At 42.9% G+C, this 23,012-nt stretch overlaps 1 protein-coding gene and 1 long non-coding RNA gene across 2 annotated transcripts in view; one reads left to right on the top strand and one right to left on the bottom strand.

Annotated features, from left to right (window-relative positions):
* The window catches only part of LOC146349503 (uncharacterized), a 62,411-nt gene that overhangs the window by 29,050 nt on the left and 10,349 nt on the right, over positions 1-23,012 (bottom strand). Inside the window, exon 2 of the long non-coding RNA XR_014788995.1 lies at positions 19,494-19,544. This is a non-coding gene — a long non-coding RNA (uncharacterized LOC146349503). The remainder of the gene's footprint in view (positions 1-19,493; positions 19,545-23,012) is intronic.
* Positions 14,939-21,595, top strand: LOC146349504 (gap junction beta-2 protein-like). The gene is made up of 2 exons (XM_084842831.1): positions 14,939-15,013; positions 19,395-21,595. The coding sequence occupies exon 2, from the start codon at positions 19,417-19,419 to the stop codon at positions 20,098-20,100; it is 684 nt and encodes a 227-aa protein (XP_084698957.1). The 5' UTR covers positions 14,939-15,013; positions 19,395-19,416; the 3' UTR covers positions 20,101-21,595.

The following is a 23,012-nucleotide window of genomic DNA, read 5'->3' as shown; positions in this document are numbered from 1 at the left end:
AATCTGGTGTCCTTTATTAAATTTGTAGATGTTCCAATTATTTTTTTTTTTACCATATCACACCACACTGAATTAAAGGTATTGTTTTGGCCACTAAATACAAAATACATAATAAAAATGAAGAAAAAATGCAGCATTAAAAAGTTAATAAATAACAGTAGGATAAAATAACAGTAAAATAGCTGCACAGCAGTAAACATCACTGTTCATCAAAAATCTTGACAATTTTGACCTGTCACCTGTGAGCTTTCCTACATGAGGCATTTATTGTGAGCTTGTGATTCCTCACTCATAGTAGTTTGCAGGTGCTTTAGACAATATCATCATCATCCAGGGCCTCTCCTCTGCTTTCCAAGCATTTTCGGGGCAGGGGGTTGATTGGGGAAAGTCCAATGTTTTGGAGAATGGCAGAATGAAATACTAGTGTAGTTGCACATGTCTGCTATACCATAGCGCCATCTAGAGGTTATATAGCAGAACATATAGAAAGGCAGAGAAGGAAACACCCCCCCCCCCCAGGGGGAGAAACATATGTAGAGGATCTGATCTTAATCCCACAAAGAATCTGAAAGCAGAAGCCACAGTAAAGTGCAGGTCAAAAGCCTCATCTAGCAAAGCCATAAAGCTCAAAAGAATAGGCACCAGGTGGGCATCTTTGGAAAGGGCATTCCATGCCACCAAAGCCCTTTTTGCCTTTCCTCTCTACATAAGATGCATATTTTTACCTTTTAATATGTCTGTATTCCCCTTCATGGATCACTGCCTTCTTGTGGCGAAGGGGCTTGCGTAACTCAGGGAAGCCATAAGCTATGCTGTGCATGGCCACCCAAGACAGACAGGTCATGGCAGAGAGTTCTGACAAAATGTGATCCACTGGAGAAGGAAATGGCAACCCACTCCAGTATTCTTGCCAAGAAAACCCCATGGAACGTATCACAAGGCTAAAAGATACGACACTGGAAGATGGGCCCCTCAGGTTGGAAGGTGTCCAATATGCTACTGTGGAAGAGCAGAGGGTATTTCCAAGTAGCGCCAGAAAGAGTGAAGCGGCTGGGCCAAACCCGAAAGGACACTCAGCTGTGGATGTGTCTGGTGGTGAAAAGAAAATCCGAAGCTGTAAAGAACAATATTGTTTAGGAACCTGGAATGTCAGATCAATGAATCAAGGTAAGCTGGAGGTGGTCAAACATGAGATGGCAAGACTGAACATCGACATCTTGGGAATCAGTGAACTAAAATGGACAAGCATGGGCGAATTTAATTCAGGTGACCATTATATCTACTACTGTGGGCAAGAATCCCTTAGAAGAAATGGAGTAGCACTCATAGTCAACAAAAGGGTGGGAAAAGCAGTACTGGGGTACAATCTCAAAAACGATAGAATGATTTCAGTACGAATCCAAGGCAAACCATTCAACATCACAGTAAGAGAACACGCTGATCATAGCAAACACTCTTTTCCAACAGCACAAGAGGTGACCCTACACATGGACATCATGTGCAGTCCAGGACGAGTCCCCTGGACTGCAAGGAGGTCAAATCAGTCCATCCTAAAGGAAATCAACCCTGAGTGCTCATTGGAAGGACAGATCCTGAAGCTGAAGCTCAAATATTTTGGCCACCTAATGCGAAGAGAAAACTCTCTGGAAAAGACCCTGATGCTGGGAAAGACTGAAGGCAAAAGGAGAAGGGGACGGCAGAGGATGAGATGGCTAGATAGCATCACTGGTGCAATGAATATGGACTTGAGCACGCTCCGGGAGAGAGCGCAGGACAGGAAAGCCTGGCATGCTATGGTCCATGGGGTCACGAAGAGTCGGACACGACTGAACGACTGAACAACAATAACAACATTTCTAAAGCATCAGATATTAACTAGAAGTGGGCAGCTAAGTAATTGGCTGATTTTATTACACGCTTTTCAAAAGGATAATGAATCCCTGCTGCATAAAGACTTAATTAGCATCTTACTTGTTGCTGCAAAGATGGAAATAGCCACAAAATAGAAATATTTTGAAAACCTAACAGTAAGTGGTTGGATCAACAGAATGCTGATATACCAGTTCTCAACATCTGGCTGAATGAATTATACTGTTGTATTTGTGATGTTTTGTTTTTACTGTAACATATGTTTACTTTTAATAAAAACATTTTAAAATTTGGCTGATTTATTCAACATGTAAAATTCAGTTCCATCCCCCTCATTCTTGGTCCTCATTGCCCTGTAAGGTTTGCTAGGTCACAACGCTGCAGTGACAGTAAAAGTCACAATTCCCCTCCTTTTCAATTCTTAAAAGTGCAAAGCACTATCAAATTCTAGGTCTAGCAAACTGCAACTCTGTGCCCCCTTGGCTCTTGAGCTCACAGTCGACAGATCTCAAGTCCTCCCTTGCCTGTCCACTTCTTTCATGTCAAAGGTGCATAGCCCCAGTCCAACTTTGCCTGTCCAGTCTGTCACCTACTCAGGGCTGGTGTCTAGTGTAGGCATGATTGGGTCACTGCTGAGGGCCTACACCCCAGCAGGGGCCCACTGGGAAGTGACCCCTGGAGTTGCTCCTCCTCTTCATCTTTGCAACCTCATTGTTCACCTGTCTCTCACTCTGGCTCAGACAACACCAGTGGTGGTAAGAAGAAGGTGCAGTAGATCCCATTGCTCACTGGCTCTCTGCCTGGTAAGCAAGTAATTAGTAGTAATGATGAGAAACAGGATAAAGAGCAAAAGCAGCCAGTGACAATGGTGGTGAGAAGATAGGCTCATGAGGGTGGGACCCATTGAAAGTGTCTTGCCCAAGGACACTGGACCAAGCACTATGTACCTGCTCTTCACCCTTCCTTCAGCCACATTGCCTCTGACCTAACAATTGTCCTTTCCCCCACAGATGATGGGTTGAAAACACTGACCTGGTTCATATGATCAAAACAGCCCACCATGGGTGTTTAAGCCACGGTGGACTGCTGTGTGTGCTGGACAGGATTTGCATGTTCAGTGGCTGGCTGCAGCTTGTCATGTCATGCAAACCCATACTATCAGTTATGCAAGGGTTAAACAACTTCACATAAACCAACAACAGACCATGGATTATGTGAGCATTGTTTAACCGTCATATAATCCACAGTCCCCTAGTTTGCAGGACACAACAAACTACGATCAGGCGTTGAATATTCAAACTGGCTGGTGGGTGTCAGCCCACCGTGGTTTAAATAAGTCACAGTGGGCTGTTTGCTCATGCGAAATGGGCCATTGTGACAGTTTTTCTCCCTGTATAGCTGGAATGTTTGCAAACATTCTATGACATCATTCCAGCTCAGCCCATCAGTGTCAGAGGCTTCACCACCACAAATACAAAACAATATAGATGGCTCAAGTATGCTGCTGCTGCTATTACTTTGTTGTTGTTTATTCGTTCAGTTGCTTCCGACTCTTCGTGACTTCATGGACCAGCCCAGAGCTTCCTGTTGGCCGTCACATGTTGCTGATTTATACTGCACATTTTAAAAAGGGAAACGGGGTTGGTTTTCTAGATTTTAATAAGAATAAGAATAAACCTGTCTACAGGCACATAATCTAAAGGAGAAATTTTGGAAGCAGAGTGTGATACAAAAGGATAGGTGTATGGAAGAGAAGATGAGCAAGAAAACAAAGCCTGAGAAGAGAAGTGGGTCTTCAACTGGTGTTTAAATACAGAGATAGATGGCGTTGTCTATGTCAGTAAGCAGGGCATTCCAGAGAGATAGAATACAGAGCCTGAAAGGATGGAGACAGGACTTTGAAGAAGACATCTTAGGCCTGGGGAAGAGTAGTTTTAACTTGAAATATAAGAGAAGACATGCAAAATTAAATAGCAGCTAAATAGAAGGTAAGATTAATTAAAGGGCAAGGTATCAAATCAGGAGGAGAAATAAAGTTGAATGTTATCAGCGCTAAAAATGGTAACTAATGGTAAGTGTAAGGTGTGTAACATTAAGTATAAGGAGAAATGGAAGCACAAGACAAGAGATTTGTTATTCCTGTGCTCCACGCATTGTTGTGTGCCATTGTCTTTAGGAGATGTATGCTATTAAATGTGCCGTTTCATCCTGTCGTAGAATTTGCTGAATGCTGAAGCATTCTTTTTCCTTCTCTCACCCCAATGTTTTCCAAATGCCTCTAATGGTTAGAGTAGAGTCTAAGCTTTACTTTACCCTGCCACTGGTCCAACCCTCCTAATGATAAATGTCATTTCCAGTTGCCCTTTATTGGTTAACACCCATGAAGACACCACCTCTGTATCTGTGTCCATATCCAACTCACAGGATATTTTACTGCACTGACTGTACAATCTGAAAGATGCACCCCAGTGTCCTCTCTAGGACATTGCAAGAAACCTTGGGATGCATTTCTTGGATCATGTTATTTGCAGTTCTTACTTCCCATGCATATTTGTAATGCTCCAAATTCAACTTGTGCATACCCCTCACCTCCTGTGTTCAGATGTGCAAGCTCCTTATGAGAGGACAAGGTTGTGCATCTGACCACAGAAGGAAATGTGGAGCTTGAACTTCAGACATTACAAAGATTCATGGAGAAAAGGAAGCATAAGACAAGTGACTTGTAGCTCCTATGCTTCATGCATTGTTGTAATGTCTGAAGTTCAAGTGTTGAATTTTGTTCTGTGGTACATACACAAGCTGTCCTATTCCACACATTTCATCTAATGTCTATATGGTAGACTGCTGAGTCCTTAAAAGCCAAACTAGACTTATCAGGGCCATTATTCATGCATTTGCCCCATTCACACATGAATAGGGGATGAATAAAACAAGGAGCACATGGAGATGGACACTGAACTCTCATCCCTCCTGCAGTATATCTTCCTGCAGTCAGTTGCTCCAGGTACTTTTCACCTTCCCAGCTGGAGCAAAGGACTATGAGGGCCAGCATCAGGAATCAGCATCATCAGATACCTCCTGAGGCCAAAGCCCATTACGGGGCCAATTGCCCATCGCTAGAGCCTCCTAGCCCTTCTCTTCCTTCTATTTGCTGCTCTGTTTGATCACCTGCCATGAGTGAATGAGCAGTGAGAAGAGCAAGGGAAAGGAGCAGTAACATCTACATGCACACTCTCTGAGCATCTGTATACCAGCCTAAAGTCCTGCATTTAAAATGGGGCTTACTGCTTCTGTTTTAAATGCAGGATCACAACAGACTCCCTTTACACCTGCTTCCTTTCCCCCCTCCCCTTTCCCACTCCTTTTCCCCCTTATCTGAGTCTTCCATATGTTTCATTGATCTCTCTCCTCTTCTTGCGGCTTTTCCTTTTTCACGGAGGGAACTCAAGCAGAATATAAGTGGGGTAATTTGATACCTCATTATCTCTGATCTATTTAAAAATTGAATAAAGGTAACTTAGTGCGGGAGACACCCTGGAGGTTCACAACGTCATCTCAAGGGCCTGCAAACTTCCGTGAGTGAGCAGTCTCAATAGTAGGATAAATGCTCAATGTGAAGAAGCCCTCTCTGTGTGTGTGTGTGTGTGTGTGTGTCTGTCTTGTTGTTGGACCCAGAGGGAGAGGCAAACAAATGGGCAGTGGATACAGCAGTGAGGTGGTAGGCCCAGTCAGAGAGAGAGGGCAACTTAAAATTTCTTGCCAAGCTCCCTAAAAACCTGGAACTGGCACTGGGTAAGGTGAAGGTGGGGGGAGGGTTTAGCAGCCCTCTCCCACATGTTCACTTTAAACAGTCAGGGCCAGAAATATTGGAATAAGGATAACTGTTTTGGCAGTTGGCCTCCGTACACCACCACACTGAAGTTGAAAGGAAACACACCCAGATGGGAATGAAGTCAGGACTTTCAGCTGTAATTCAAGGGGTTTGACAAAAGTGGGGCACTAACCATTCAGGAAGGACAGCCAGTGGCATACACCCCCCCCCCATCGTTGGTGGCTCATAAGTAATGGAACAAACCAACATCATTTCAAACTTAAGGATCACCTTTAATACCTGGATGAAAATCCTTCGCAGTCAATGACTACCTGAAGTCTGGAACCCATGGACATGACCAAATGCTGAGCTTCCTCCCTCGAGATGCTTTGCCAGGCCTTTACTGCAGCTGCCTTCAGCTGCTGCTTGTTTGTGGGTCTTTCTGCCTTCAGTCTTGCCTTCAGTAAGTGAAAAGCATGCTCTATTGGGTTGAGATCAGGTGACTGACTTGGCCATTGCAGAATATCCCACTTCTTTGCCTTCAGAAACTCTTGGGTAGCTTTTGCTGTATGTTTTGGGTCATTATCCATCTGTAATATGAAGCGGCGTCCTATCAGTTTGGCAGCATTCGCTGAATCTGAGCAGAAAGCATAGCCCTATACACTTCAGAATTCATCCTGCTGCTTTTCTCAGCAGTCAGGTCATCAATAAATACCAGTGACCCGGTTCCATTGGCAGTCATACCTACCCATGCCATAACACTGCCTCCACCATGCCTGACAGATGATGTGGTATGCTTTGGATCATGCGCTGTTCCTTTCCTTCTCCATACTTTTCTCTTCCCATCATTCTGGTACAAGTTAATCTGGTCTCATCAGACCAAAGAATCTTATTCCAGAACTGGACAGGCTTTTTTAGGTGTTTGCTGGCAAAGGCTAATCTGGCCTTTCGGTTCTTGAGTGTTACCAGTGGTTTGCACCTTGTTGTGAAGCCTCTGTATTTACATTCATACAGCCGTCTCTTGACTGTAGATGTTGACAATGACATGCCTACCTCCGCAAGAGTGTTCTTGACCCGGCTAGATGTTGTGAAAGGGTTCCTCTTCACTATGAGCAGAATTCTGCGGTCATCCACCTTAGTTGTCTTCCATGGTCTTCCAGGCCTTTTGCTGTTGCTGAGCTTGCCAGTTAATTCCCTCTTTTTCAGGATGTTCCAAACTGTTGTATTGGCCACTCCCACTGTTTCTGCTATCTCTCTGGTGGGTCTCCATGCTACCTCTGGAGATTGTAGGGCTGCCACAGAGCTCATAGTCAGGAGTCACTCATGCAGAAACTCTGTTGAATGAATTGGTGCCTCAGTGTGGAGCCCATACTCACAGCCGCTATGATTTCTGAGGGCTTCATCACACGGAGCTTTTATCCTGCAATTGAGATTGCTCCTTCACAGAAGTTTGCGGGCTCTTTACATGACGCCGTGACCCTGCCGTGACCCTCCTGCTAAATGCCCTTTGTTCTGTTTTTAAACAGATTGCAGATAATGAGCTATTAAATACCCCACTGTGTTCCGCTTCAGTTTCCTCCATGAAAAGACTTAAAGCGATAAGAAGAGGAGTGAGATCAATGAAAGATAATGGAAGACTCAGATACGGGGAGAAGGGTGGGGGAGGAAGCGCCTGTAAAGCGAGTCAGTGGTGATCCTGCATTTAAAACGGAAGCAGGAATCCCCGGTGTAGAAATGCCCTGTGACTGTGGCAGCTCAAGAAAAATCTGCCATAATTGTACAAATCATGCTGGGACCATTTATTTATTTATTACATTTCAATACTGCCTAATAGCTGACCATGCTGGGACTCTCTCTCATTGGATGTAGTAGGACTGGGTAAGAAAGAAGACTAGGTGAAGTCTTTGCTAGGTAAAGGAAGTGCTGTGGATAGCTGTTTACAAATGGTCATCATGGCATATATTACCAAGTTCAGGGTATTTTAAAGAGGTTGGGAATAAAAGAAAGGGAAGAGTGCTGACATTAGTAACTATGTACCAAACTGTCTCTCTCCTATGAACTGAAGTGCGGAGGCCTAGAGAGGTATGGATGAAACACTGGTTAACCCAGGAAAACTACTCTTCATTTACAGGATTTACTAGACATTATAATTGCATAATATAGCAATATAGGCATTCTACCTACAGAGAAAACTGACTCACAGACATTCTTCAACAAATGTCTTAAGCACTTGCATTATTCTTTGGGAGAATGTGCAATATGTAATCATATGTACTTGAGTACCTTGATGAATCAGAACCATAATCCCACACAAAGAATATATAATTGTGCTAGAATTTTGCAAGAGAAGTAAATGTCATCAGGTACAAGGATGAATTATGATTTAGAAATGAAAGTATACTACTGAAATAGTTCATGCACCACAAATACAATTTCCTAAGCCTAAAACATTTTGTGTTGGGAGCTGTACTATTCATGATCTGTTGAGTTGAAACCTAAGATTTTTTTCTTCTCAATCCTCATTTTTCACAGTTAATAGCTTACAAGTAGCAAATTCATTTTGTAATATATTTACAAATCCTCAAGAGCTATGTGATTAAGTTAGCATGGCTATGTGATAAACCCACCTTAGATTAGTCACACAGGTCTTGTGGAACTGCAAATACCCTTACAATATGAACTTGATACTTCAGTTCTATATCCCTGTCTTCCCATACTTTAGCAAGAGAAACCACTACTGCTCATATCTGCACACAAGAAACCACCAGGCAAATATGATGAACAAATGGGTGCAATAACTGAATTATGGGAATAACTTTTGCCATCCTTTTTTTTATTCAGAGTGTCAGCATTCTTTTTATCTTTTGTTCATTTTACCTCTTGTTGTTCACCACTCTGAAATCTGTTTAGATGTGGAGCGGTATTAAATGTTGTAAATAAATAAATAAATAAATATTTGGAGTCTGTGGTGTCTTCCTATTGGCATGCCCCACTAGCCCCCCAAAGGTTGTCTAGCTAGTACCTAAAAGAGTGTGTAACATTGCAAACCTCATAGCACCCTTGTGAGACTCAAAAACAAGCACTCCCTTCATCATTAGAAATTGCTCCAGTTAAAAGTATTATCTAGACTCAGCTTTCAATCATAACACCATAGGTATTCTATTTTCTAAGATATAGGTCACACATTATCAAACTGTAGAGAGAATGTGTATGAAACTGCATAATTCCCATGTGTACATCATGATGTGTGATGATCCTATACAAATTTAAATCGCTACATGCATGCTTGCTGGGAAGTTGCCAATGCCTGTGACTTCTCAGCGCATGACAGTGCATGGATATGCACAGAAATTTGAACACAGGTGTAGAATCATCTCACATTACAATCTGGAATTGTGTAGAATTTTCCATTTAGGTATTTGGTAATGTGTGAAGCAGCTTAAGAGAGAACACATTTTAATTAAAACTAAAAGACATAATAACTAAGTGTTCTGCTAGCATCATTATCATACATACTTTGTTGTTGTTGTTTATTCTGAAAATGTAGCACAACAGAATGTGGCGCTCAGTCAATGTGGATCAAAAATTCATAGAATCAATAGGTGAAATTTGGGACTTAACCAAACATATTTTGAGCTATAGCCTTCATCAGGGTGCTTTCGAGTCAGAAAAGCTCCAAACATATAGCTGAATAATTCCTGCAAAGGCTCTTTTTTCATCATCAAAAAATGAAGATCCAGTTTTTCTCCAGTAGTTCTGAAACTGGATACTACTGAAGTGCATTTGTTGCTTCTGGTTTTTAAAAATCAAGTGTTTGCATTTTTGCTATAAACACTGGGGGAGTGGGAGAAGGGGAGCTGGAGTTTACATCAGTGGTCCATAGTGGTAGTAGTAGTGTTCCTGTTTTACTGGCAAGGGCACCTCCTAGAGGGCTTTTTTTTGCCAGTGAATAACAGAATGGATCCCTAGAACAGTTTCTTGCAAGAGAAAGGAGACCCTTGTTTCATGGGGCTTGCTAGGAATCTTTCATTTTCTTAGAGAAGCTTGAAGGTCTCACTTCAAGCAAGTGTTCTTGTGGCGGTAGTGTAGCATCCTTGCTGTTTTAGCTACAGACCGCAGCACTGCAGGAAGGGTACAAATGACTATTGTTTGTTTCTACATATTAGCTGGGGGTTTTAGTTCACTTATTTCCTGAGGGATATCAGGACCGTGTCAGTAGAGTGCTTCATTGCTTGGCACAGCAAAATATTGAACAGAACACAATGTGAGGAATGCCGCACATTAAGAATAGAGACAACTACTGCCTTTTAATCAGCAAGCTCGGTTTAATATTGAAAGAGAATCTCATGCTTCCAGGGCTTAATTTGTATCAGGGCTGGAACCATTCTTCCCTGCCTCAGCCCAAGAATATCAAGACTGGAGTGCTCATGAGCTGGTGCAGTGGACAAGCAATACAGAAAGGAAGGCTTGGCTTCTAGGCGGACCTGTTCCCCAGTCCTCTTGCATTTTAGAAATTAAATACTAGTTGTATCCATTAGAAGCTGCCTTGAGAGGTTCCATCTTTAAAGGTGGCCTCGAAATAACTGTATATAGATATAGAAGCTCTCTTTCCTCCTTCCATTTTCTACTTTTCCTAGCAAATCTCCCTGCAGCCCAGATTATGGATGCTTCCAGATGAGGCTTTTATAACACCATTATCCTGCCTCATTCATAGAATTTTACAGGGGGTTCTAGATGAAATCATTGTCCACTCATAACCCTCCCATGTTTTCCCACCACTTCTTCCATCTTTTTACATACTGCAGAAAATCCATTAGAGAAACAAAAGATGGAATTGCTGCAATTCGTTCTGATTGGTAGCGCTAGGAGCAGAATGGGCACCAGGTTTTGGAGGGCCCTTGAACAAGGCACTCTCAGTGAGTTTGCCTGAACACCCTCATTGTCACCAGCTGTTATTGCTCCTCCTTTTTCTCATAATTCCTACCACTTACTTGATTGACTGGCTGAGAGCCAGGGAACAAATAGGCAGTGGCGTCTACTGCTCCTCCTCACCACCACCACACCTTTGTCTGAGTCAGAGCATGAGGCAGGTGAACAAGCAGGTTGCAGTGGTGAAGAGCAGGAGAAAGTTCAGTGTGCTCTTGTCAGTGGGCCCTGCTGGGGTGTGGGCTGACCATGCCTACACTTGATGCCTGCCCTGGCTAGGAGGCCTCCATCTGGAAACACCCTACAGTACTGAAGCTAACTCCTCCTCCTTCACATCATGGATCCAAAATTCTATTCAGGTTTTATTTCTTTATAATGCCATGAATGCAGGATATCTTCTTTGCTCCTAACCTAGGAAGCTGCCTTATGCCATTAGTCCATCTAGCTCAGTATTACTATGACAGGCAGTGGATCTCCAGGTTTCAAACCCAAGTCTTTCCCGGCCCTACCTGGAGATGTCAAGGATTGAACCTGGCATGTTCTACATGCAACACTGAACTATGGCCCTTTCCCACCCTTTCAGATTTCTTGTAATGTCTTGATAGGCCACACACAAATACAAACAGCACTGCTGCCAATTATATTGGAGAGAAAAGCCATGAAAATTTTGTGAACCGCCTAGAGAGCTTTGGCTATGGGACAATATAGAAATATAATGAATGAATGAATGAATGAATGAATGAATGAATGACTGAATGAAATACAGATGTATCAACTTTCATAAGTTAGGCTGTGACAATTCCTGATGTTGATTTTTACTTTCATGTGAAAGTCATCCTAGTCACATGTATGGCTCATGAAGTGCAGAAGGGCATTGGCTCTGTCCCACCATTTTGCGTCTACGTGCACTCCTCCAGCTACTGTTTGGCATGTGGCCCTGGTTGGTGGACCTTGGGATCCAAGCAAAAATCAAAGCTGACCCCGCAAGCCTAAAGTCTGCTCATACCTGACTTGGGATATTTCCTCATGTGAGGTTTTCTCATGCTACCCGCCCACAATTGTACATTCCAGCCAACATAAATCTTCACACTATACATCAATTTAAGGCAAAAGTATATATGAAAACATCCTAGCATCTCCCTCTCTGCACAGCAGACTATGCTCATCTTGACTCACCAGCTACCACCCTGTTCTTGTTTAAATTCCTCCAAAAGACTTTTGGACCTTCTAACCACCTTCTAAAACTAACACCAAAAAAATATGTCCTCTTCATCATAGGGGATTGGAATGCTAAAGTAGGAAGTCAAGAAATAACCAGGACAGATTTTATTTTCTTGGGCTCCAAGATCACCGCAGACGGTGACTGTAGCCATGAAATTAAAAGACGCTTGCTCCTGGGGAGGAAAGCTATGGCAAACCTAAGACATCACCTTGCCGACAAAGGTCCATCTAATCAAAGCTATGGTTTTCCCAGTAGTAATGTATGGCTGTGAGAGCTGGACTATAAGGAAGGCTGAGCGCCGAAGAATTGATGCTTTCGAACTGTGGTGCTGGAGAAGACTCTTACGAGTCCCCTGGACTGCAAGGAGGTCAAATCAGTCCATCCTAAAGGAAATCAACCCTGAGTGCTCATTGGAAGGACAGATCCTGAAGCTGAAGCTCAAATATTTTGGCCACCTAATGTGAAGAGAAAACTCTCTGGAAAAGACCCTGATGCTGGGAAAGACTGAAGGCAAAAGGAGAAGGGGACGGCAGAGGATGAGATGGCTAGATAGCATCACGGATGCAATGAATATGGACTTGAGCACGCTCCGGGAGACAGCGCAGGACAGGAAGGCCTGGCATGCTATGGTCCATGGGGTCACGAAGAGTCGGACACGACTGATCGACTGAACAACAACAAAAGACTTTACCTGGTTTGCAAACAGAAAGCTAACAAGATAAACGCCCCCCACCCCCACCCCAGTCTGGTTTAAAAGTCTCTCATAAAGGACAGATAGGCACTGATTTTATGTAGCTATATTCCATTTCTTTCATGGTGGTGGGAACAATGGGATGAACCCAAAATCTCACAGTCAGCAAAACTTAACGTAGAAGCAGGTGAGTAGCTGGTAGTAAATAAACTATTGACCTAAAAAGAGTAACCCCAAATCTTAGTTATTCATGTAGTTTATCACATTTCTATACCACTCAATAGCCAGTACTTTCTGGGTGGTTCACAAAAATTAAATCTTTCTTCAGAATAGGGGTGCCCTATATCACTTCTGCCTCTCTTTGTGGGCTTGCTCACATCATCAAGGAGCAAGTAAGATTTCTTAGAGTAATACTGTTAAAAAGGGCATAATAGAAGGGATGACGTTTGCACAATACCTTCTAAAGAGGCAGAAAATCCCACATGCCTCTCCCCATCCCTGGCAGTAAAAATACAATAACCACAAAGTAAATAACTCACAATTGGCTTCCCTTTCATGACACCCCAAATCTGCTGCCTGAGGGGGCTGCCCCATTCTGCCTAATAGTAGGGCCAGCCTGATTCTGGTCCATACTATTTGTTCCAAGGTGGTGTACCTAGGTAATTTTAGAACCTGGACTTAGGGCACGATCCTATGCATGTTTAGACAGAAGAAAGTCCTACAACTCCCAGCATGGCTGCTGGGACATGCTGGGAGTTGTAGGACTTTTTTCTGTCAAAACATGTGTAGGATTGCACCCTTAATGGTACTACAAGAGCAGGGGAGGCCTTTAGATAACCATGTGTATTACTTCAGTTGTGAAGCATCCAGCTAACATTTCGCTTCTCCATCCCACCCCATTCCATGATTCTAAATTCCTGATGTTAGAGCAAACCCCCCTCAAAACAAAACTGTTCACCAGTCCAGATAAAAAAGAACTACACTGGGCATGTGCAGTTTTGCGTTAAACCATAACACCATCAGGACTACAGGAATAAAATGGAGTTTGGTTCTGCTACCTTGATGCCAAACACCTTAACACGGCTGGGTGGCCCCAACTATAAAATGTTAAAAATAAATAAATAAGGGTGCTTCTTCACATAGTGCAAACTATAGAATCCACTTCCCCAAGATGTAGTGATGGCCACCACTTTGGATGGCTTTAAAAGGGGCTTAGAGAAATTCATATTGGATATCAATGACTACCAGTCCTCACGGCTATATGCTATCTCCAGTATCAGAGGCAATATGCCTTTGCACACCAGTTGCTGGGGAACATGGGCGGGAGGGTGCTGTTGCACTCATGCTCTGCTTGTGGGTTTCCTGTGGACAGCTGGTTGGCCACTGTTTGAACAGAATGCTGGACTAGATGGATCTGTGGTCTGCTCCAGCATGGCTCTTATGTTCTTATCCAGCAACCTTCAGCATCAGCCTGTTTGCCCCCATCACCTGCCACTCTCTGGGTGGCCCTGTAGTTGTGGGGGGGGGGGTGCAGGCCCTGGACTTTGGCCCCAAGGACCAGCCCTAGCTGAACCACTGTTCTTCAAGGGCGATACATGAGGCCAGTTTGCAGGCTCACCGTGGGTTCAACAAAGCACAGTGGCTTATTTAAGCCTTGGCATGTGCCCGGACCCATTTGCCTAGTCACCCGCCCAGGCTCAGCTGCCTTCCAAACTGGGGGAGGGGAGGGGAGGGGAGGGGGACACACACACCATGTTTTGTTTGAAGGGAAAGCAACCCCCAAATAACCCAACAACAGCCCACGGGTTCTTTGAGGGCTGTTTCCCCTCGAACAAGCCGGTCCCAAATCAGCGACTCCCAACCGGGTATTGCGCCCCAGGCAAAAGCTTCTCCTACAGTGCTCGCATAGGGGGTCAGTCAAGCAGCCTCGAGAGGAGAAACGGGTCCAAGGGCTCCAGGCAGAGGCGCCTCCCTCCTCTTCGCGGGGTCTTCCTGCCTCTTTTGTTTCAGCAGCGCCTAGCGGAGGCGTCGCCGCAGGTGAACAGGGCGGAGCTCGCGCTGAAGCTGCCAAGACAGCGAGGGAAGGAGCCAGGCGGGCCGGGACCGGTCGGAAGAGGCGACCTAGAGCCCAGCAGAAGAAGCCAGCCTCCCCGGGGTGCAGGTTTTCTGTGACCGCCGGCAGGCTTCCAGCTGAGAAAGGTGATGGGGGGGGGGGCTGCAGTGGAGATACTCTTGCGCGCGCTCTCCTTCCCCTAGAATATTTATCTTCCTTAAAAACAGGAGGAGGAGGAGGAGATGATGGCGATGGTGGCGGCGGACTAATGCGAAGGCTCCGGAGAATGGGAGCGACGGCGTGCGCTCCTGGTGGTTAAAGAGGGTGGAGAGGGATTCGGGGTCGGTGCGCGCGCTTTCCAGAGGGACGCGGGCAACCGGCGTGGGTCGCGGCGAGCTTATTAGGCTTTCCCCAAAGGAGTGGTAGTTTTAGCGTGTGCCGGTATGTTTATTGGTGAAGCAGATTAATTTGGACACATGAAAGCAGGTTTCCTGGTTTTTCTTGTTATGGAGGGAATCTGGATTGCTGTGAGGAAGCAATGGGGTGCTGCAAAGGTAGTCTGAGAAGGCGTGTGGGTGTGTGTGAGAGAGAGAGAACGCGCGAGAATAGGGAGAAATGCGTCTCTATTCATTTCTCTTTTTTCCGCCAGTCATGTGCGCTTCTGCTCTTGGATGTGCCGGTTCTCCTTTTGCCAGGATGCTGGCTGCAATCCAGATTCTTAACTCGGTCTGTTCTGTTAGGGAAAAGGGATTTTTCTCTTGAAAGACCCATTCGCATGCAGCGAATCTGGTTTGTCCCTTAGTGGGTTTCCTCTAGTCTACCTACCCCGTTCGTCTGTTGTTGTTTTTTTTGCAGGGCTCCTTTCTGTTCTGGATAAGGTTCCCTTGCCTAATAATCTGTAGTTTGCTTCATCCATTCAGATTCTATTTAGAACTGTTGGCAGAGTTATAAAGATTCAGTCGATGTTGGGGATACATTGCTTTAATTAGCCCTCTTCAAGGCTATTAGTGATTCAACGAGCAAATTGCTCCTTTGGTGAATAAAGCGTTAACAAGCTTAAACAACAACCCCCCCCCCCCAATAGTAAGTCATGAAATGTAACTTTCTTTTTGCCTGCAAAACTCCCATGGAAAACAGGAACACCGATTATCTTCCTCCAAGGCAAGAAGTTGATCTCTGAAATCAAAGCGCATTAAATCTCTCCCGTTTAAAAGAGCCTCACCATTGTGGTTAAATTTTTAATTAGAATTTCATATGCAGTTCTATGCTTGTGTTTACATGTTTTGCCCTTATTCTTTTCCTCCAAATTATTCCAGTGGAAACAATATCATTGGAGATAAATAGAAGCAGGAAGAGGTGTAAAGACAAATGCGTTCTGTGATTTATGTATGTTAACCATTTGTGCTTTGGCTATAAAAGAGGCGATCCTTAAAAGAATATATAGCAGTTTATGCAAATGAACAACATCCTTAAAACCTCCATTTTAACTTCTCTATACTGTGGATGAAGCAATGGATCTGATGTGGATTCCTGAATAAACACTTGCCCTCATCCACAAATAGTGATCCATATAGATGCACATTCCTGGCTGTGGATGTTACAGCAAGGTCACAACAGGCTGGTGAATGAGGGGGAGTATCCTGCATCCAGAAGTGAAGCACTGAATGCAAAGATCTCCAGTGTAGTATATTTGTTCTGAGTGATGGCCACAGCTTTCTGCCATGCTTGTGGATTCCTGGATTGAGACAGCTGCTCCTCAGGCTTAATTCCCATTCTGTAAAAGCCAGATAATAATGGCTTGCCTCATATGGTTGTTTTACATATATATATATATATATTCCACATATTATTTCACATATATGCATTATTTCCTTCCAAAGTGTAGATTGTGTGACATACAAATGGCAAGGTGAGTATTTCCCCACCACCACTCATTCTGTCATGCTACACAGATGGGGAGGGAGTGGATAAATGAAGCGCTTCTCAATTAGTGTATCTATGGCAGAAAAAGCACTTATTTTATCAGTCATATCTGTAAACCTTGATCCCCCAAAACAAAGATAATTGCTGCAACTGGAAAAAGTAAGGTGAGACGCAGTGCTGAGAAAAGGATTGTAAAATAGTTCTCAGACTTAAAATATAATATTCTTATTGCAATAATAGTAATATTAGTCTGTAGCCCTAACTCTATACCAGAAGGCTTCCAAAATAATAGATGAGATGAGAAAATGAACATCCCAGTCACATTTACTCTATTTCAGTAACTTCATTTCAGTTAAACTTCCACATGCAGAGTGTGTGTAGGACTTCATAGCTAAGCATGCAATCCTATACATGTTTAGGCAGAGAAAAAAGTCTTACAACTCCCAGCATTCCCCAGCCTACATGGCCAGCTGGGGAATCCTAGGAGTTGAGGGACTTTTTTCTGTCTAAACATTCATGGGATCGCACCTTAAGACTCTAGATCCATTATATCAGTAGGCTTTCACCTACACACAGAACTTGTTATTCATCTGATCTCATTTTGTAGAATTGACAAAAATTAACTGAATTATTGTATGATAGAAGAGCAAAACTCTTGAATTTTTTCCTGTTTTCTTTTCGTTGAATGCGACAAGTTTTCAGTTTTCACAATGCCTTGATGGTTAGCAGAAATGTATTTGATTTGTGGTCATAAATTACTTTATGCTCTCTTATTGTTAGCCACCCCAAGAACTTGGTTACAGGGAGGCTTGTCAATACGTTACCTTAAATCTGTATCCCTTCTTAAAAAAAAAATCCTACAGGGAGGGATGATTAAAAGGAAATTCAAGAGTTTTAGGGCACAATCCTATGCACTTTTAGAGAGAAAAAAGTCCTACGACTCCCAGAATGTCCTGAAATTTTCCAATTTAGTTTTGAAAAAAGACAGTTTCTCATTATGTTTGAACTTGGAATAAACCAGTTTCCCAACTGAGATTAGTCAACAAAGCAGGATCTGAAACCATGGTTTGATCCTGGTTTGTTTGAACTAATCACAGTTAGAATACACTACGGTTTCCTATATTTGGATATAACAGGAAACTGCAGTTCATTCAGAACTCAATCTCCTGTGTGCAAAGGAGGAGGAAAGGGGGGAAGGCACATAAACCTGAGGCTCAACACATCTCATTCTTATAATACTAAACCATGGTTTAGCATTACATTTGAAGTGTGTGTGTGTGTCTGTCTCCCTCTGGCCTTTTTCAGATGTAACACCGAGCCATGGTTAGCACTAAATGCATAAGCTCTGGTGCAGTTTTGAGATTGGAAGCTTTCATTTCCACTTTTTACACTAACAAAAATTTTCCATTACGTCCAAACTTGGGGGAACTCTGGTTAATTTAAACTATTGTTAGTTCAGACAAGCCAGGATCAAACAGTGGTTTATGATCCTGGCTTGTTCACCAACCATATTTTAAACTAATCAGAGTTCTCCAAGTTTGGATGTAATAGCGACTTCTGGTTAGTTTAAAAGCAAGAAGTTGATGTTTCCAGTCTCCTCGTAGCCGTGCCAGAGCAGGGCAGGAGAAGGGAGAGCACTTCAGTTTGAGGCTTGTGGAGGCTAATGCACTTAATGCTAAAACATAGTTTATTACAGTCTTCCCCAACCTGATGCCCTCCAGATGTTTTGGACTACAATTCACAGGATTCCGAACCACTGGCCATTCTGACTTGGGCTGATGGGAATTGACATCCAAAACATCTGGAGGGCACCAGGTTGGAGAAGTCTGGTTTAGTGTTACGTCTGAACCAGGTCAATCTCTCTCCAATTTGCAGAGGGGAGAAAAACCCACTGAAAATTCCTGTGGGGTATATGCAGTTTTTAGCCAATAAAATTTGATGCTCACGACACACTGCAAAGACATACATGTAAAAAGTGACACATTAGAATTTCCAATCCTTTCCTCTTTTTTTGAGTGGCTTTAATTTAGTGATAGAACACACGTTTTGCATGCCAAAGGTCCCAGGTTTAATCGGCGCCATCTCCAGGCAGGGTGGGGAAATATTTGAAACTTGAAACCCTGGAGAGCTGTCGCCAGTCAGTGCAGAAATGCTGAGTTAGATGGAACAATAGTCTGACTCAGTGTAAGGCAGCTTCCTATGTTTCTTTAAGCAGGATAAGCTGGAAAATTATAAAGATAACCAAGTCGACAGTGATATCGTAAGTACATATATCACAAGTCATCGTGTAAATAACAGAATCTGCCTTACGTTGGCACTTGGAAAAAGATATGGAGAAGAAAGAAAGTAGAAATTGCCAATGTTTTCAACTTGAGCGCGCTGCGGGAGAGAGCGCAGGACAGGAAGGCCTGGCGTGCTATGGTCCATGGGGTCGCGAAGAGTCGGACACGACTGAACGACTGAACAACAACAAAAGTTAGGTTGTTAAGAACAATAACACCACACATTGTTAAAGGATTCTTTCTGTAGAAGTAGAACAGAAGAATATGCTGGAGCTAAGACATAATTTCCAGTTATATAAACTCACTGTGTGCCTTCCACTTAGTCCTATGTTAAAACAACCCCCTGTAGATAGAACTCTTTTTATCTATACCTCTTATTATCCAAGCGTTTTAATGTCACATAGGTCTTTAGAATAAATACAATTGTAATACTTCTATCAAGTTTTAAAATTCATTTTCCAGAATTGGTGGGGAGAAAGAGAGAAAAATCAAAACATAATTTTCCTGTTACTCCTACGCATATTTCTGTACTGTCAACAGAGAACTTTCTGATTCATGAAAACATTTATTATGAATTAGAATAACTGATTTTTGGCATATTATTTTTGTCTTCATAGGCTCAAGGATACGCACACAACCATGGACTGGGGAGCGCTCCAAACCATCTTAGGAGGTGTAAACAAACACTCTACCAGCATTGGAAAGATCTGGCTCACCGTCCTCTTCATTTTCCGTGTCATGATTCTTGTGGTTGCTGCAGAAAGGGTCTGGGGAGATGAACAGCAAGATTTTACTTGTAACACTCTACAACCTGGATGCAAAAATGTCTGCTATGATGAATATTTTCCCATTTCTCACATTAGACTTTGGGCTCTCCAACTTATCTTTGTCTCCACTCCTGCACTTTTGGTGGCCATGCATGTTGCCTACAGAAGGCATGGGAAGAAACGGAAACACAGACAGGGAGAGAAAGTTGACATTGAAGATCTGAAAAGGCAAAAGTTTCATATTGAGGGCTCCCTATGGTGGACATACACCAGCAGTATCTTCTTCCGAATTATCTTTGAAGCTGTCTTCACATATATATTTTATTTTATGTATGGAGGGTACAAAATGCCTCGTGTAGTGAAATGTAGTGACTTTCCTTGCCCAAATATAGTAGACTGTTTTATTTCCCGACCCACTGAGAAAACTGTATTTACCATTTTCATGCTTGCTGTGTCATGCATCTGTATGTTCTTAAATGTACTTGAGTTGTTTTATTTGATGCTAAAACTTTGTGTGAAGAAACCTAACACCGTAAAATCACTTCCTAGTCATTAGACCAGGGGTAAGGAACCTCAGGGTTCCAATCAGCTCTCCTGGGGTCCCAATCTGGCTCTGTAGGTTTTCCCAGATGGCTGTGTCCCCTTCCTTTCACCCTACCCCCTTTCCCCCAACCACCAATCCTTTGGTGGTTTCTCAGCTTTTGTGCAGTTTTTTCCCCACCCTGAAAGGCTTAGTTACTGGCAGGATGAGCTTTAAGGTACAATACGCTGGTATTTTTTGTATGTTTGGCCCCACCAATTCTTCCTTTGTCTTGGCTGCTTTACCTTTGGTCCCACCGAGCACTGGAACGCACCCCCGCCCTCCACAAGAGCTTCTCCAAAATTGAATTTGGCTGTTGAGCTGAAAGAGGTTTGCCACCTCATTTATGTGCCCATGTAACTAATTTTGCATTGGTAATGGAGAATGGTCAGCAGTATTTCCAAACTCCATGAAAATTATATGATGCATTTTTTTTTTTTACAGCCATTGTGTTTTGTTCAACATTTGTTCTAATGGTTGCAGTAAAGCAGGTCATAATCCTGCCATTTTAAATTACTCTCAAATTAATTCTGCTTCTGAAAGATTTGTCAATTTTATTTTATTTAATGAAAAATAGTAGACTGCACCTTTAAAATAATAGGCCACAGTCCATCTTCCTAATTGAATCCACATAGTACAGAAATTTTGCCGTCAATACAGGTCCATGATCCTATGTGCTTGGATTTTCCAAGATTAAATTTGTGCAAAAAGGTAGTATTTGATTCTTATATAGGCCTTGTTTTGCTCTTTCATTGTTAAAGAAGACTCCATGGGCCACAAACAACATTATAATTTGTCAGCTGTTTTATCAGGATAGGTAAAACATTTCCTTGTCTTCTTTATCCCATCAATTAGCATCAGTTAGTATATAACTAACTATGGTATATAATCCTGGCTTGTTTAAATAAACTACATTTTGAAGCTGGCTTGTTTGGACAAGCCCTATTTAAAGCTAACCACAGTTTGTCCTAATTCAGACATAAGAATAAACTGCAGGTAGTTAAAAACAGAAGTAAATGCTTCCAATCTTCTCCTTGTGGCTGCACCAGAGGAGGAGAAGGGAAGGGGAGTGCACAGACCTGAAGGGCCATTCACATAGTTTCATGTTACATCTGAACACAGCTAATTGTCTCTATTAGAGAATACTTCTTTCTACTTACTATTGTTGTTGTTTCCACCCTATTTTTTGAAGAGTATACAAACTACAATTCTACCATACTCACAATAACAATGTGAGCCTATGATCTTCTCATTAACATTGGAGGAATAAAAGTTGCACAAGGCCTAGTGAGCTTTCAAAATGTTTTCCAGCGAGTTTCCTAGGACTGGAGGCTATAACTGCATCTTCCATTTTTATTTCCCATTGTTAAGATATAAATTGTCAACCAAGTTGCACTGAAATAGTTTTGTTCTCCACATAGTCTCACAAAATTGCAAAAATAGCCAGTATTCTGTGAAATATTAAAGTTTATTTTTTAAAAAGAGGGCTTCTGATTCTTAAACCAGGGATGATCAGTTTATGTATTCTTATGGACCCCCCTCACAAATGATTAGGCTCAAGTAACATCTAGAAGTAAGGGTTTTTTGGTTATAGATCAGCCTTCCCCAACCCCATGGTAGCTGGGGGTGATGGGAGTTTTAGTCTAGCACATCTGGAGGGCACCAGATTAGGGAAGATTTATAGACCACGTGCATTCAGGCATAGCTGGAGTATCACATACAAAACTCCAGAAGAGAAATATAAATCCAACCCACAAGGTACCACTTGGGTGGAATAAACTAACTCAAAATTATAGTACTGTACTTAGCAATACAACTAACAACCCTATAAAGGCTTGCCTAAGTGACTAACGGTGCAGTCCTATGTCTGCAAGACAGTGGCTGCACAGCAATAGAATTGTTGGGTTTCCGGGGACTGAGCCTGCACTCTGAGGTTGGTTCCTGGAAAACCACCTCCCTGCTACCCTCCCCTGCCGCCTCGTACGCAGCACAGATCGTCCCTGGCTCTGCCCTCGGAGGAACAGCGTGGAGTGGGGCAAAAGGGGGCGTTCTCAGGGGTGAGGAGTGCAGAAGTGCCGGTATGATGCTTCCTATGCATCGTCCAGCCCGCCCCCCTGCTCCGAAGTCCTGCAGCTAGACAGCTGAAATTGGCTGTCTAGCTGTGAATGCAGGGCAGCCGGAGCGTGGAGGAGAAGATCCCCTCCACGCTCCGCCCATCCTGCATTGGATAGTCGGTCGCCTATCCTGATAGGATTGCTCCCTCTGTTGTAAAGGGGAAATTATATTGAGTTGGGATTTGCCACTACTTGCTACTCTTAAAAAAAGAGCTCTTTCACTTGATGTAGAAAGAGAGTTAACACAGAGGGTCCTCTCCTTTAAAAGCTGCCCTTATTTGTGCTCTGAATATCTGTGTTAGAAACTGGACACCCTTTGGGAAGAAATAACCATAGTGGTATAAGCAATTTGAGGAAAACACAAAAGTGTAAGTAAGGATTAGCTAAAGCAAGTAACTCTGTCTCTGTGAGAACATCCTTAATCCAGCTATGACAAACAGGAACTTTTGTGTTTTTCATGCTTCTACTTGTTGCATGTGTAATTGCATGTTTGATACTGCCAAGAGAACACTCTACTGTTCAGTGACCAATACTGCAGTATTAAAAAATACTTGCTTTGTATTAGTGACGCTTTTTTACATTCTTTACTCATAACTAAATCACATCTCCCACGCCTACACTTTCATTACTTGAAAGGTTAGGGGATATAAATGTAGACTGCAACACTATGTTTATATCAAGAAATAAATGAAAAGTCTAGTGACAATTTAACAATGGAAAAACAACTACAAATACAGGTATTTCAAATTTAGAAAAAGGTCACTAGCTTTGTAA

This window comes from Heloderma suspectum, chromosome 3 (genome assembly GCF_057233095.1).
Source record: "Heloderma suspectum isolate Gila_16-S chromosome 3, 16-S_ref, whole genome shotgun sequence".
In the NCBI taxonomy this organism is placed as follows: Eukaryota; Metazoa; Chordata; class Lepidosauria; order Squamata; family Helodermatidae; genus Heloderma; species Heloderma suspectum.
This window is presented reverse-complemented; position numbering and strand designations above follow the sequence as displayed.

Coding starts and splice junctions, on each gene's coding strand:
- LOC146349504 (XM_084842831.1), top strand. CDS start 19,417: ATGGACTGGGGAGCGCTCCAAACCATCTTAGGAGGTGTAAACAAACAC.